A 16,960-nucleotide genomic window follows, 5' to 3' on the forward strand; every position below is an offset into this window, starting at 1 on the left:
GCCCTGTGGCACAGAAGTTTTCCAGAAAAGGTCCTCCTCTCTGAGGGTTCTAGGTCAATGCATGTGCTCCCGTGTCAGTGTAGCTTTTTATGCTTCTGGGTTGTTGTAGTGCCTTGTGACACTTTTCCTTCAGTACATCTCCACAGTTTCTAAAGGATTCAATGACATTGTACTGAAAATCTTGAGTTCTTAGGTTTTGTGATCTTTACTTAACACTTTACATGAGGCAAATATTGAGCAACTGATCAATTGTGAGCTGGTTGACCTAGGTGCTCTGGAGGTTACATGGTAACTACCGAAACTTTTCATCTCTTAAGGGAATGACAACAAGTCTGGTAACTGATTGATCCAGAGATATTTCAAACCATTTCTGGCTTTCTTAGCGAAAATATTTGACTTAATATGTTTATTCCTTAGGGCATAGCCTAAGTTGTTATATATATAACATATAATATTATATTAAAGGTATTCCTAATTCTTTGTTTTTCCAATTGACTATGACCTCAAAGTTAAAACATATTTTCAGTTAAAACATCTATGGCCATAAACCATAACTGAACATTATAGGCATTATAAAAGTAGACTTCATGGTACAACAGTTTCACAGTTGCATTAGGTTGTACAGGTGCACCTAATTAAGTGCCCACTAAGCGTAAAGCATAATATGTTGACACTGATGTTTATTTTCACTCACCATGGCAATTGAGATACTGCAAAATACGATTTGCAACTGATGATTATCTTTATTATAAAATAGAGAATGATTTGATTAATTAATAAATTATATGGTCCATGAAATCTCAGAAAATATAAAAAGATGTCCATCAGTCCAAGATGACGTATTTAAATGTCTTGGTTCACCTACTGAACAGTTCATAACCCCAAAATATTCAAACTATAAAGAAAAGCAAGGATGTGCAGCTAAAACCAGAGCAAGTAAAAAATGTGTCAGTCAGAATTACTTAAACTATTAATCAAAAAAGCTAATTAATTTTCTGTCAATACATTAATCAATATATTATCTATAATAAAGGTGAAGGTCCATAGAGCTCAAGGTACAGGCAACCTATGCAATTCAAGCAAACAGTGTTTTTAAACATGTTTCTTAATTTTTGTTTTCATTTTGATTGAGACTTTGTAAGAAAAAAAAAAGGAAATGACTTCAATTCAAGTTAACTTAATATTTATTGGTATATAAAAAAAAAAAAAATCATTTCAGTAGTTTTCATATAACCCTGTTTGCATATCAAGTGGCTGCTGCAGGGGTTAAAACTGAGGTTCTTTTTCCAGGAAGGTCTCTAACAAGTAGACTAATCAATGTTGTGGTCTGTCAGTTTTGATCTCCTTTGATATCAGCGCCCCCGTTGGCTCTTGGAAGTCATCTTGCACCTCAGTTGTACGCCTACAAGTAATTAGTGACCATATAACTGTGCAAAGGGTGAACTTGTTGCAGGTCTGGTCCGTGTGAACTCCTGCATTGTTTGTGGAGAACGTGTTTTGGCTGCGGAGCAAAAGGGCGGAAGCCTCTCTCAAACTGCTTCAGAGAGTCTCCATTGGTCAGCCTTTTTGAGACCTGGCAGTAATTTATTAGCAAACATCTGTGCTGCTGAAATCCATCCTTTCATTTTTTCATTTGGAACGATTCCCTCTCTTCCTTCGCTCAGCCCCAACATGAACTGATTTGCATGGGTGCTCCTTCGTTGGTACCATAATCTGTACAGTATTGTGTGGGCTTATGTGGAATGATTGGGGAGTCCAGGTTTATTTATCCTTCGCTGTGAGGTTTACATTCTTCCCTTCCTCCCTGCTCTCTGTCTGCTCCTTCATTCTTGGCTCCCCTCTCTATTTTTCCTATTATCTGAGAGATAACTGCCGCAATGCATACATTGTTTTGAGACCTACAGGGTGGGAAATTAACGCTAGCTGCCAGCCAAGTGCTGGTCATATTTTTAGCTTTCATTCGGTTAAAGAAATTGGAATATTAGGCTGTCTGGTAATCCAGTAAAAGTTAAAGGTGACTTTTAAAAAATAATCTATCATATTTATTATTCAGAGCGGTATGTGGGTTCACCAGCTATGGTTTCATGTTAACATGAAGATTTATTCTTCATCTTTTTGTAAGACCTGGTGGTACTGTTTTCAGGACAGCAGCTTATAACTGTAATGTGTAACTGTTTAAAAATGCTTCATTCATTTATCTGATTGTAAAAACCCTTATTTACGCTTTATAAATAGACACATCTAATGATACTCTGATCATTTCATTGCAGTGCATGGAGTTTGATGAGGTTTATGTTAGTCGTTATAGCCTCTAACGTATACCCCTGTCTGCCGTTCTTTTTCCACATCCAGGTACAGACTGACCCGGCATTCCTGTCCGCCCCAGGCCACCATGTCTCGAGCCCGTCAGCCCCCGCTGGTCACGGGCATCTCGCCCAAGGAAGGTGCGGCTTGGACCAAAGTCACCATCCGTGGAGAAAACCTGGGCACGGGCCCAGCCGACCTCATCGGTAATACATTTATAACCACATAACTAACCACAAACAGAGTCTTGTCTCTGTAAAATGTTGTCATTTCTATGTTTGTTTGATTTTTAAAATAAATATCTCTTTAGCAATATTAATTTAAATGGCAAATGAAGACATCCATATTAATCCTTCACATGTTCCCCTCTTGATACTTGATACTTCTTTCTTTTTTTTTCTGAAGAAAATACTCGTAGGTGTAAATTGATACATCAAGATAAATAAATAGTATATAGCTATTTTTTTACATCAGCAAACAGATAGAAGTATACCGACATAAGATGTCATCCTTATGTAATTATCATTTATTTGTTTTGATAATAATTCATTCTAATATGATTTATTTCAAATTTTACAGTCTCTCTGTGTTAGTGACCTTTATTAAAAGAAGAAGACTGATGTTGAGTAAATGTAAATCTATTTTGTCATTTATTTTCTAGAGTATTTTATATTAACTGATTTTATTAACTCATCCATCAACAAACCACAGCGACCCTCTTTTTTAAACAGGCTGGTTTAAAGTTTGTTTTTGTTTATACGATTCGTAAGTGGACGGGACGCCTGATTCTTTTCTCCCCGCTGGAGAAAGAATTGCATCACTTTTTAACGATCGAGGTTTCATTTTCATGACGATTTAATATGTTGAGTAAAAAAAACTTGAAAAACTGAACTCAAGCAAGTTAAATACTAATTAAGGTCAAGCATTTTGTAGAGAAAATATGTTTCACATTACAGCATTGATTAACTTTATCCTTTACTTTACTCTGATTAACTGGACTGCACACAGAAGTATTTAAAATGTTCAAGTAAGTGTTAAAATAAGTGTGTAAAGTAGGCCGTTTGGTTCTTAAAAGGTACTAAAATTATTGTGGAGAAATTTCATTTTGTAATAAAACAAAGAATGTTTGATATATCCATTGTGGATTTATTGTACAAAAAGCACTCTAGGACTTGATTAGTGTAAAAAAACAAACCAAATAAAATGTTAAGATATTTTACTGCTATGCAATTCAGTTGTTTCTTCTGCTAAATTCTGCTTTCTCCACAAAACACCGAATGAACAAATTTAAGTTTCCATAAATATTTAAATTACTGTATGTCTAGTTGAGAAACTCCAAAGCTTATCAACATGTATTAGTGTGAAAATACAGTTGTTCTTTCTGTGTCTGTTTTTTTTAAGAATTACAAGAGCCACACAGATGGACATCTGCCCATCTTGTTCTCATTATGTGTTTGAACGTCACACTTTTTCTATACTAACATTTTCCCTCGTGTTGGCCAATTTCTCCTCTGTCCTATTTCTTGGACTCACTTACTGCTCCATGGCATGCCGTGCTCTGGCCCATGATGCAGGTCTATTCCTGACTTTGACTGTCCCTGGGGCCTGGAATTAGACAATTAGATATGCACAAATGTGTGTGAGTGCTTATGTATTCAAAGTAAGGGGCCAATAAAGAACAGAGGCAGGAAATGGGGCTCTAATGGGCATATTATTATTTATAGGCCATTTGTTAATCAGCTTTCACAAGCTTTTAAGATGTTTGATTATAGACACATGGAGCTTGCTGAATCACCTCAGCTGGAAATGTCAGAGTAATCTTTGTGTCTGTCTTCAAGTGTCCAAATAGTTTTCAAGAGGGTTTAAAAAGAGGACGACAGATGTAGAGGCAGAGTGTACATTGTGCCAGTAATGGGCCACTTAACAGTCAAGTGACACACGTTAGCTTAAAGGAGCTGAGTGAGAGGAAGGAAGGGCACGGCCACCCACTCCCGGGCCTGACCCAAACTTGAACTCTGACCCCTGGTGACAGTTCGGCTAAACTTGCTAATAGACGCCAATTCAGTCTGAGTGAGCTCCTCTTGTTATAGATTGTCTGTATGTGTGTGTCGGTGCTGCAGTCCATTTATTTGTGCTGTCACTGTGTGTCTGTATCTCTCACCCTTTTCACCTTTTCCTTCTCTCTTCCATCTCAGGACTGTCGATCTGCGGCCATAACTGCCTGCTGACAGCCGAGTGGATGTCTGCCAGCAAGATAGTGTGCCGCGTGGGTCCTGCCAAAGACGACAAGGGAGAGATCATTGTCACCACCAAGTCTGGAGGTCTTGGCACTTCCACGGTCTCGTTCAAACTGCTCCGGCCAGAGAGGATTGGTAAGACTCAGGGGAGTGAAAAAATATTTGTTTGGTATCATGTCTCATTTTTTTCAATAAATTAGTCAGTGTTTATAAAATGCATAAAATGTCAGAATATTGTATATGTATATGTTCCTAGGGCTCAAGCTGATGTCTTCATGTTGTTCTTTGTTTCCAACCAACAACTGAACCCAAAGATGTTCTAAAAAGATAGAATATCAAAAGATCTTAATGTTACAACAATATAATATTGATATACACTGCAGTCTCGCAGGGTTGTGGACAAATAAATCATATGAGGATGTCATCTTGGGCTCTGGGAAACTTTGATCAACATTTACTGACATTTTATATAAAAAAAACATCTAATTGATTAAAAAAGAAAACTGTTGATGGACAATAAAGTGCATGTGTTGGACACATTGGACTTATGCACCTTACCAGGACCTGCAAACGTGAAATAGGTGCTGAATGTATAATTTCTAATAGTTTAATTACAATATGGAGAAACAGTTAGAATATTAGATAAAGATAAAAGAAATAAAGTATGATATATAGTGCTGCTTGAACGTCCATGTTTGTGTGCACACTATGACATGGTCCACACATACATGGGTGTTTTTGAAAACAGGGTTAAAAAGCAGGAAGATCTCTGTCCAGAAGAGTGTTTTAGCACTTATCTATATTACAATAATCTCCATTTATACAAACACGCCTGAAACCCATGACCATTCATGTACACTTGGCATGCAATACTATGAACAAACTTTTACTTCTACTTTTATTTTTGTTCCTATTCTGTATTTTAGAGCAGCAGATAATTTTTTCCCCGAAAAACAGGGCAAGATGATTTGGCAGGAAAACATGACTGCTCCTCCTTTCTGGATAATGCTGTTTTTATTAAAACATTGCCATTAATCATCTTTGTCTCCATTAAGACACTGAGAAGATCCTATTGGGAAGTGGACATGGATGTCTCCATCATTGTTGCAAAAAAACTCAGTTTCTGCCCATCTTAATGTAAAACAGAATAAGGCATCTCTGAATATCTTCACACTGGAAAGAGTTTTCCTAAAATGGCCTTTAAGTGTGTACCCAAACCCCAAATGCCTGGAAAATGTTCTGTTTTAAAAAATACCTGTGTATTTGTGAACAGTGCCTGCTTGAGAGAGTACACGTCTGTGTGTGTGTGGGTGCACATCTGGGATGTGTTGTCGAACTCGGTGACGTTTGTCTTGCATCTCCTGTCCTGTAGGTATCCTGGACCAGTCGGCTGTGTGGGTGGATGAGATGAACTACTACGACATGAGAACCGACCGCAACAAAGGCATCTCCCCCCTCTCCCTGCGACCCAGCAATCCACTGGGCATCGACTTAGACAAGTACGGGCCCAGAACATACGAACACACATGCAGACAAAAATCGCTCTGCACAATCACACCACCATAAACACACGCTCTCTAGTTACTGAGTCATGTTTTACATCCCTAAACAGAAACAAACTCTCCCCATATGCAGGCATTTGAAATATTATGCCAACACAGAGATGGCTGAACTGCCTGTAACCGCCGCTCACAGGGAGTGGAAACTGAATAATTTTGTATAAAGCAGAGAGGACGACGATAGGAAGGGATTTGGAAAGAACTTAAAGCAGCGACCCACACACACGTTGTATACGGCCTGCGAACAGGCGGCGTGGTGCTGCCTCCCACGCGCCTGGCAGGGAATGCAGAACTTGTAATATATAGTTTGTGTTGTCAGGTTCTGGCATTTCTAGCTTAGTGTTTGTTTGGTTTAGAGGGGCCGGGGGCAAGTGACCGCTCGTGGCCAGAGGCGAGACCCCCATAAACAAGCAGTGCCATTCTCCCGTCTCTCAGGGTTGCATTAAACATCCTGCATAAGTCTACCTATTCTATTCTATTTGAAACCAATATGTGGACACACTTTCATCTGTGCATCTTAATAGTTTTCATTTGATGTAAAATACTCCTTAAAGGATTTGAGCAAAGGAGCTGTTTGTTAAGGATCATCACTCTGTGCATGTATTTGTATGATGATCTCATTGCATGGTTATTCAGCTGTAGCTATTTGCACCAGCTGTTTGTAACATCATATTGGCCTATATTGTTCCATATGTGGAGATTAAAAAGTTACTCGATCAAAACACAAACTAGTTTGTACGTAGAGCTTAATTGTAACTAAATAATTCCTACAAGGTAACAATTGAGCAGCTGACAGAATAAAACAAAGAAAAACACGATATGACCCACTTACCATGAGCAGAGTTAACATGGATACCTTATTTGACCTATTATTTGCAATCATGTTGAAATAAGAATTTGAAATGACAATAAATGTGTTAAATGCAGGTATAATGTACAGACTCAACTCATCAAAGTCAGTGAATGATTAGTTACTCACCTCTAGCAGTGTAAAGAAACTGGCAGGGTTCAGTGTTAATGTTTTACTTTCCTTGAATCTGAAATCTGGAACCTACTTGCCCGAAGGCAATTTTAATTCGCCCCTATACTATATATGTAATAAATGCAAGGCGATTCACTTCTTAGCTCCTTCCATTATCTGCGGTGGAAAAAACGATGTGTTTAATATATATATTTTTTTTTAACCACTTGCCTGATTGGCAGATATGGAGAAATAAATCTAATATATATAAACAATACAACCAGATAATGCTGGTTATCTTCAGCAAGTTATTTGTTACAGACAGAGTTTATATTGTTGATTCCTCTGTGATGGACAGCGCCAAAGGTGTTTCTTAACAGCCATGCATGACTAAGGGCTTTTGCAACTTAGAAATTAGTTTTACCAGTGTAACAAACTTCAGTGAATCACACCACCAGGTTAGTACTTAGTTAAGGACTTAATACTCAAGGTTTAGTCTCTGATAGAGTTGCAATGTTTGAAAAATGATACATTTCGAGGCCTGATGCCGGCTTAAAGCTACAAACCTGTCTGGTTTGTGTCCTCTACAAACTGAACACTTACAAGTGAATAATACAAGTGAATAATATTAGGACGCAGGGGAGTTCCCTCAGCTACCCTCATTTACTTTTATTCTATCACTGTGATTGAAGGTGCAGAAAAGGACTTAAAGTTATCATTAAATGTAAGATTTGAGAGTTGACAACTGTTGTTTGGTATTGTCGTAAGTAATAGTCTTAGTTTGGTATCTCGTGAGGAAACACAATAAGGAGCGTTTTGTTCTGTATTTCCCTCAAAAAAACTTTTTCTTGAGCATGAATTTCACCACACAAAATAAGGGTTTAAAACACTTACAAAGTAATTAACAGTGAACATCTCTAGCTCTAGTCATAATATTCAATGTCCCAAATATTATATGTTCATGCACAGTAAATGTGTGTTTCTGCCTGCATATAGTCTTCTTTTATAATTTCAAGAACGTAAATGAAATTATATAATTAAATATGAATGACTGTGTACAGTATGTGTCATGCTTAACAACATACTAAGTGCTTCTGGTCTGTGTTTGTGTGTGCGTTCTTCGCCAAGTGTTTTTTTATATATGGATTTTGTGTTACACAGACCGTAGACCTTTATACTGTACTCTCCATGCATCAGTTTTTCTACATATGTGTCTTTAACTGCAGAGTGGGTGGTGGTGGTGGTGGGGAGCTAGGTTTGTGTAGGCCACGGGTCATTAGTAGAGATCAAGCTTCCCTAATGAGTTCTGGGCCCTCCAGGGGCACCCAGGCGTCATACACTGCACTTCCCACGCCAAGCTCTCTCAGTCTGGGTACTTTTCGGCTGCACACTGCCCCCTGCTGGCAAATCTGACCCCAACATGACATAAAAATAGTTTTGCCATGGCCTCCTCATTCACAGGTTGTTATATGGTACAATATATTTATACATTCATTTTTCTTAATCTTAGTGTAATTGAGTAATCCTTAGTATTTTTCTATGGTTTGAATACTCTATAACTGTAAACTGCATCATTTACAGTGGGATTCTTCCTTGTGCTCATGTTTGTTTATGTGTCTTTTCCCAGGGGCAAAATCCCACAGAAAGACATGGAGCTGACATTTCCTGGAATGAGTGGAGACTTCACCAGTGAGAACTTCTCTGCCACCTGGTACCTCATAGAAAACCATTCAGGCTCCAGGTACTTCCTTGATTATCACTAACAAAAAAAGGCGAAGCTTATACAACTTTGAAATATCCATTTGGCTCAAACTCTCTGGAAAACAATATAGCTCAACAGTGACTGACCATTTTTTTTAACTTCTCTGGTTCTGAAAGTGTATTTCCCATTCATTGACTCCATTAACATTTTAGAAAATCATTTTACAGAGCCTGCAACCAAGCCAGCCAACTATGAGATTAATCCATGTGTCATGAAAGACACATTACCTTCTACAGTGTACCCTCACCAAGACAAACAGATTACGATCCAGCATATATGTGGAGACTCTGACACATTCTGATGGGCTTTTTTCACAAACCAAACACCTAGTTGATAATTAATTAATTGGGTAAAAAGTAGATGGATGAATTGAGCATGAGAATGATTGATGTAGCTAGGCCTGTCATGATAATTATGTTATCGACATATAAATAAACATAACCTCATTATTGCCGATTGTGTTTTCATGCCATTTTTGTTAATAGAGCCCAATAGTCCGTGTTATTTATTGTTTTGTTTTTGTTGATTTATTTCACTTATGTTTATTTAGGATATTTCAATATTTGTTTCACATTCCAATTAAAGTATCCGAATATTTGTAAGAATTTAAAGTTCATTGCTTTTAAAGTGTACTTTTGATATTCTATTATATTATCAATTTATCAGTGCATAAATGGTAATAGAATATTATTATTTTCTGGACGATATATAATCCAAAAACAGTGGTTATCGTGAAAGACCTACTTACAGCCCTACCGTGTCATACATACTCTGAGATGGCAATGACAAATTCGACGACATGACATTATGACGTTATGCGTTCATATTGAGGTTGTAGCTTTCTTGGCTGAATCTTCGCATGGTCATTTGGTCCTTCAGAAAACAGTTCTGTATGTAGACGAGGCAGCCCGCTGACCCATCAGCCCTGAGCCCAGTTGACAGAGGAGAGTTATTTTGGACTCTCCTGGCTTCCTCTCCCCCTTCTTAGCCTTTCAATAACCCAGACCCCAGGATCCAGCATGACCAGGGGCCTCTGTTTGGACCTCGCCGGGTGACTGTTTCTTCCTGCGGAGGAAACCTCAGTCGGGACTCTGACATGCACACACGCACACACACGCGCGCGCGCACACACACACACACACACACTCACATTGGCTAAAAATGTGTGTATTATTGTCTTTCTGAGATAGACACTTTTGTATCTCCTGACAACAAAAAGGCCAAATATTATGAATGTAATATAGTGCTTAAATGACTTCTTGATTGACTAATTGGACAGTTCAATCAGAAAATTTATTTACAACTGCTATGATAATACATTGCTTGTTATTTAGTAAAAGTGCCAAACGTTTTTGGACAATGATTTTTTTGCACTTTCTATGGCATTGTAAACTGGACTGTGAGCCGACTGCAATTTGAAGACAAATGAAGATTTTTTTTCATAGATATCAGTCTTGAACAACATTAAATATTACTGAATCTGAATTTGTGAGTTCCTAATTGACACAAACATGTTGTGTAATTTAATTTATCCACCATTAATTTCTTTTTCTCAAAATAAGTTAAGCTCTTCTGCAAGTCCGCATTCTAAAGTTACAAATCATATTTGTAACCACTGAAGCTAATCCTGTCTTTCTACTTGCACTTACCTGTTGGAAAAATAAATCCACTCACTCTAATAACCCTTTTATTGCATGGAACCTACTTCTGCATGGGACAACATATATAATACTACTGTATATATCTACCTGCAATGCTTGAATAAGAAAAGCAGACTTTTGTAAGGATCTGTCTCAAATTTGGTTGAAGACGTTCTTTAAAAGATTTGGTTTAAGTGTCTGTTACCTGTAAAAACTCTGTTATAGATTAAACAATCAATCAATTAACTAGACAGATAATTACACTAATAAAAGTTATCACAAGTTGTTGGCCTGATGTAATGCCATGATCCTTTTGTTTTTGTTTCCTAAGTTTTGATCAGTTGAAGTTGGCAGCCAGTAACCTAAAGAAGCAGGCAACTAAGAAGAACGAGGGGAGTCTGGCCTATGTGAAAGGAGGCCTCAGTACGTTCTTTGAGGCCCAGGACGCTCTGGCAGGTGAGAGGGATTAACACATTTGCTGTGGAACCACACCACATGCTCCACAATTAATAAACATTCAGAATCATCACTCTTCATCTCTGCTCAGAAAAGGAGCTCTTGACTTTTGTAAAGTGTTCGTGTCTTGGGTATTTCTCTCCGTCTACTTGCGGGTTAGCAGCGGTTGATTAAAGAGGCTCATTTGGATGCTGTGTGAAAATGCTCCACTTTCTGCTACAGTTATACAAGCCAACTACAACATGGCTAATTCACCTTCATCAAAATGAGATCAGCTCTCACCTGTCACACACAGTCTCCCTTGAGTCTCTCTAGAGCCTGGAAGAAGTGGACACACACACTTGGCTACATTGACTCTCATAAACGTTTCAAGGTAGCAGAGACTGACTGCTGTCGCTCTGCCAGGTACCTCAAATCAATTGTTTGCTTCATCATTCATACTTTTGTCTGTTTACTCTCTCCTCCCGCCATAGCCGCTCAGTTACTTCCCCTTACTATTTATATGTACACTTTTCTGCCTCCATCATTATTATTATTGCTTTCCGTATGTTTGTGCCCCGGTTGGGAGAGAGGCGATGTTTTCATTGTTAGTGGCTGAATCTAAATAAACGGAGCAGACCAACACAATGCAGGCCAGAGTATTAGGACTGATAGTGCTGATAACAGACCCAATATGACCAATGGGAACAATGAACAGCCATTCTCACGTTCAGACTGAGCGTGCCTACTATGTGCCCGCTGCTCCAATGGGAAATGTACAGTCGCTACAGATGGAGGAAGCAGTACAGCATTGAAGAACTTGAGTGACCTGTGAACCAAGAGGGCAAAATGGTATTTGACCTGTTTGACCAGGCAGGGTTTAATGTATTGAATGTACGACAAATCTCATTTTAAGAGACCCCACTCGCTTTGCATCACTTATTTTTGGATTAAGACTATTAGAAAATAAGGAACACTTTTACTTATTTTATTATGTATTGCTTTTATTTTATTTTAAGGTTGCAATATATAGCATGTTTAACAAACTTTAATGTAGTATGCCATTTATAAAATTCAACAAAACAACCAACAAATTTATAGTCAATTAATTTGGATGTATTGTTTGAAGATGAAAATGGAGAACACAAGTGAAAGGTTTGTTTTTTCACCTTTATAACAGCTATGCTAATAAGCAATGTTTTGAAAGGTTTGCTCATTATACATGTGTCAGACTCATCAGTTAATCCTCATCCTTAGAGCCATTTCCCCTTCCCCAAAAGTGGAAATGAAATACTTCAATTAAAGCTGTACTTATGTATTATTTGTTCATCAAAATGTTAATATTCACTGAAAACAACTTGAATTTTGACATAAAAAAAATCATGTTAATGTAACATTTGTTGGGGTCTGCAGCAACACGCACATTCAAACCGACATGAAACTGTAATTACTTAAGTAGTTCCAAACAATCAATCGGATTGGTCAGCTACACATTTAGCACATGATCAAATCAGCAAAAAAACCATTCCAGCAGTTATCTTCATTACAACAGTGAGCTACAAGGGCAGTTGGTGTTTATATGTGTGGTATTTATTCAGTTTGGGAAATCCCACGATCTCTGGAAAGCATTAACGATAGCTCAGGGCTGACTCAACAGGGATCAGAAATCAACTCTGCTGCTAGGTCGTTACTGAGGGTCAGCCCACTTACTGGATGGGCAAACTAGGTTTCATTACATTTGAGTCTACTGATGTGACAGATTGTTTTCCAGTTATTAGTCAGACTGTTTGAATTTCCAGGGAAACAGAGATGACACTAACAATGTTTTAAAGTTACAATGAATTGCCCACAGTAAGAATACGTTTTGATTATATCTTTTATTTTGTTGGTAACCGTTGTTATAATAACAATATTACGCTCAAAGGTAAGCTTTGTTGTCATTATTTGTACTACAGTGATGTGATCTGTAAGTAGCACACCATCTTGCTTAACTGTTTACTCTTTAAAAGTCATATCCCTGCCCTTTTTAAAGGAAATTTTTATTTTAGAAAAAGCACATTCTCATGTTCGGAGCAGCAACTTGGCTTAGAAGTTCCTTTTTAAACTTCCTGACTCCCGTCTTCTCACCATGACTCATTACAGCACTAAGACATCCTTTCTCGGCCAACATTTGGCTCCCAGTCATAGAAAATGAAGTGGTAACCCAGAATGGATAGCTCAAGTGGAGATATTCTGTACACTCGGGATGGTCAGCCAAACCGACATACCAGCCGGCATGCTGCCAGCAGCCAGCCAGCTCAAGACAGCTCTGCAATAGCTCACTGCCAGGCGTAGTTAGTACAGCTGTCTGCGCAACTGTGAATCCTTTCTTTGTCCCTCAGCAGCGTTTGGCCGATCTCTGTTGTTCTGACTCGTTCCAAATGAACCTCACCTGAGATGTAGCTGTGAAAGTTCAAAAGAAATGAGAAAAAACTCAAATTAACAGGCTAGTGTGTTCTCCTTAGCCTCGTTGGACGTTGTCGTAGTGCTTCCAGCCCTCTCAATCATCATCAAGTCAGTTTTGTCTCCTCTCGTGTTTATTTTCAGTACTGCTTGCATGTGAGATTTTTATTGATGACTTTAATAGAAGTCTGGAGTTGGTTTTAATGCAAGAGTGCTGCTGAAGGCAAGGTGGAAACATTGAAGAGAAGCCAAGTCCGGGAAAAGAAATGAGGCGGACAGAAAATATTTAGAGCAAACAGCAGGACTCAGACTCTTTTTTCTTGCCCCTGCTAATTGCCTCTTAATTGCTCTCTAGTATAGCAAACCATCACCAGAAATAGAAAAACAAAATCCCATGTCTGTTTTTGATGAACTATGAACTCGGTGCTTAAGAACACAGTTTAGACTTTTGCATTTGCAAACCACAAATCTTGTTAATTATAGTGCTGTTTGGGTTTGTTAGCTGATGTTGGCTTTCAGCAAATGAAGACTGCGGAGTCGAGCCAGTTTAATGCATCAAGGTTTTATTCTTAAGGCTTCTAAAGGTTGGATTAGAAGTTCATCATCAAGTTACATGGCCTTAAATGTTGGTAATAGTAATTTATTGCACGCAAATCAATTTTGTGTTAGACAATAAAAGTTCTCGACCGGGTTCAGATTATGGATGTACATGTTAGTTACTGGAGGTAAAAAGTCAGACGTAAAACCCTGATTCCAGTAAAACTGCGAAGCTGTGTAAAACATAAATAAAAACAGAATGCAGTCATTTGCAATTGAGCTGTGTTTGACAACAGTTTTCCAAAGTGTTCTTGAGCCCATGTAAAAATATCCTTTATACAGGCACCACAAAATGGTTAACCTCGCCCCATCCTTGCCTTTTGAAGACGCTCCTTCCATGCCCAATCATGATACTGTGACCTGTTGCCAATTAACCTGTTTCACTGTGGAATTTACCAAACAGGTGTTTTTTTCACAGTCTTTTGTTGCCCCTGTCCCAACTTGTCTGAAACATGTTGCTGGCATAGAATTCAGAATAAGCAGATATTTATAAAAATCAATGAAGTTGATGAGTAATGCAGTGAGTAATTGTAGTTGTGGTTTCATTTGAGTATATGCCAAGACAGATAAGCGAATGATCACATTCTGATTTATTTATGTGTGTTACAGCATCCTGACTTTTTTGGAGTTGAGGTTGTATGTTGTTAGGACAAATGGGCATTTAATCCAATAATGTTTAAATCAAGTGTCATGGCTTCTTTCAAGTCCTCCTCGTGTTGAGGTCAGACATTTGCAGTGGGTCTTTTTCTTTTTATGTAAGTTTCAAGAAATCCCATTAAGTCATTTTTTCCTCTTGCCAAATTTATAGTTTGTTATAATATTGTAATTGTTTGCAGAAAGTAATTTTTTGCAATGCGGCCTTGTAAACCACAGACGTGAAAGAAATGGAATATTTTGGGCATGGAGACTGAGGTCATGAAGCCTCTGTGATGAATCGAGCCACGCTGCTGAGACTGAGATACTCCGGCTGATTGACTGACTGATGGTCAGTCAGGGAGTCCGGGGTTTGTTTCTTCTAAAATGTTGAAATTTGTGGTTTTTCATTGTTGTGTGAAAAGGAAGTCTCCCAGTGACGCAGGAAACAGAACGGCTACCGTGTTCCAAAAATGCCAGATTCCCAGGGCCTATTCCCTGAGCCCCCAGCCCAGGCAGGAGTCAAAACATCTCCAGCTTTAGAATCCAGGGACACTGTATTTTTATTCTTATTCATTTTTTTTCTCCTCGATGGTTCCAGGAAGTGAAGCGGTTGCTCCAGCTCTTCCTCAGGTCCTGACTGCATGTGTTATCCGGACTCTGACCTGATGTTTAGGTTAGCTGTTGCGTCATCAGCCCTTCAGTGTGTGACAGATGCAGAGGACACACAGATGGCAACAGGGCAAAGGGGGAGCATGGAGACGTGAAGCAGACCTGCTGTGTGTGTGTGTGTGTGTGTGTGTGTGTGTGTGTGTGTGTGTGTGTGTGTGTGTGTGTGTGTGTGTGTGTGTGTGTGTGTGTGTGTGTGTGTGTGTGTGTGTTGGAGAGACTTACTCTTCTTGTGTGTTCAGCCCTATCAATCCTGTGCTCGCCCATATACACTCCCCCGTCTACGTGCATTTGTCCAAACCTGCATTGGTGAGCATTGAGAGGTCCTCGTAAGGGCCTGCGACGTCCGTCCTGATTAGGCCAAAGCATGTTTGGACAGAGTGTTTTAGGAATACCTCAATCTCTGCCTTGAGGCTTCTGTCTGTCAAAATGGACCCACATATTTATTTACAGAACTCTCCCCCTTCACTTTGCCTCCCTCTGCTGTGTCCAAGCTCTGCTAACAGCCAGAATTTGTAGCGGGAGAAAGGCAGGCAAGTAGAGAGAGTAGAAGAGAGAGGATTGTTATCCTTTTTTTCCCATGTTTCTGTCTCTTGACTTCATTCTTGGGATGTCTGCTTGTTGCATATTTGAATCGCTCCACAAGTATGTATGAGAAGGTCTGCTAAGCCTTCTCCAGCTCTCTTCCACTCTGTCAATAAACCCACACTGCAGCTCTCAGCACCCAGCTGCCCGCTACCCCACACCATTTATTTATTCACTGGGGCAGCCACACCGCTCGCCCTGCCTCTCTTTCTCTCTCTCTGTTTTTTCCCCTCATTCCCTCTTTTCAAATTCCCTCTCGCGCGTAAAGCTCTTCACGCTAAGTGATGGATACAAGCCATCAGAGAGTTCCTCCCACTTCCCCCTCAGCAACAGTCATTTTTGGCATCCAGACTTCTGCTCTGCTCTCCCAACTTTTATTTTTTAGAGCGCTGAAACATTTTCGATTTGCATTACCTCCAGGTCAGAGGGCTCCAAATGTCCCAAGACCATAAAACTGTGCTGCTAATGGCTTTGCTGAGGTGAATTGATCCAGTACAGTCGCCGTTGAACCAGGTCAGGCCCTCTGTTGCGTGGGAACCAGCACACGGGGGTTGGGTGGGGGTTCAATAGCAGCATCTGTGGGCGGAGATCAGCAAGGTTATCTCCCATCTACCACTAGGGTAGGGCCTGTTTATTGTTTTACCTTCGGTTCCTGAAATTGAAAATGTTCCTGTCTTAGGGGAGTGCACGTTGGTTTCTCCACAGTGTGGGGAACCTTTTCCATTTTTTTTTTCTTTCTTTTTCCCACATTTCTTCCCACTTTTATACATTTATACTTATAATTGTGATTTATCTGATTTAATTTCAGTGGATTTTTTCTATCACAGTCTTTTACAGTACTTATTAATTCTGACTTTTGTGTTACAGCTATCCACCAGAGGCTGGAGTCTGATGGTACAGAGAGAGTGGAGGGATCCATGACCCAACGATTAGAAAACATCCTCAACAGTAAGAATCTTCTCATTTAGAGTCCAACAACAAGAGGAACGGCATATGGTGTGTTTTTATTGCATGTTATTGTACGGGTTGAGTTTTTGGGACATTTATCCCCAAAACGTACGAGAAATTAGGATTGAATTTGGACACAACGCTAAACACTGCCAACTTGGATGCAGTTAGATTTTTACTCGATAGAA

At 39.2% G+C, this 16,960-nt stretch overlaps 1 protein-coding gene across 3 annotated transcripts in view; it reads left to right on the forward strand.

Moving 5' to 3' along the window:
- The window catches only part of exoc2 (exocyst complex component 2), a 54,590-nt gene that overhangs the window by 10,450 nt on the left and 27,180 nt on the right, over positions 1–16,960 (forward strand). For all 3 annotated transcript variants that reach the window (XM_030433520.1, XM_030433522.1, XM_030433521.1), the window contains exons 2-7: positions 2,353–2,510; positions 4,500–4,676; positions 5,914–6,040; positions 8,689–8,802; positions 10,795–10,919; positions 16,692–16,772. In XM_030433520.1, coding sequence (XP_030289380.1) covers positions 2,393–2,510; positions 4,500–4,676; positions 5,914–6,040; positions 8,689–8,802; positions 10,795–10,919; positions 16,692–16,772 — 742 coding nt within the window. In that variant the 5' untranslated portion in view covers positions 2,353–2,392. The remainder of the gene's footprint in view (positions 1–2,352; positions 2,511–4,499; positions 4,677–5,913; positions 6,041–8,688; positions 8,803–10,794; positions 10,920–16,691; positions 16,773–16,960) is intronic.

The sequence above is a fragment of the Sparus aurata genome, chromosome 11, assembly GCF_900880675.1.
Source record: "Sparus aurata chromosome 11, fSpaAur1.1, whole genome shotgun sequence".
Classification (NCBI taxonomy): Eukaryota; Metazoa; Chordata; class Actinopteri; order Spariformes; family Sparidae; genus Sparus; species Sparus aurata.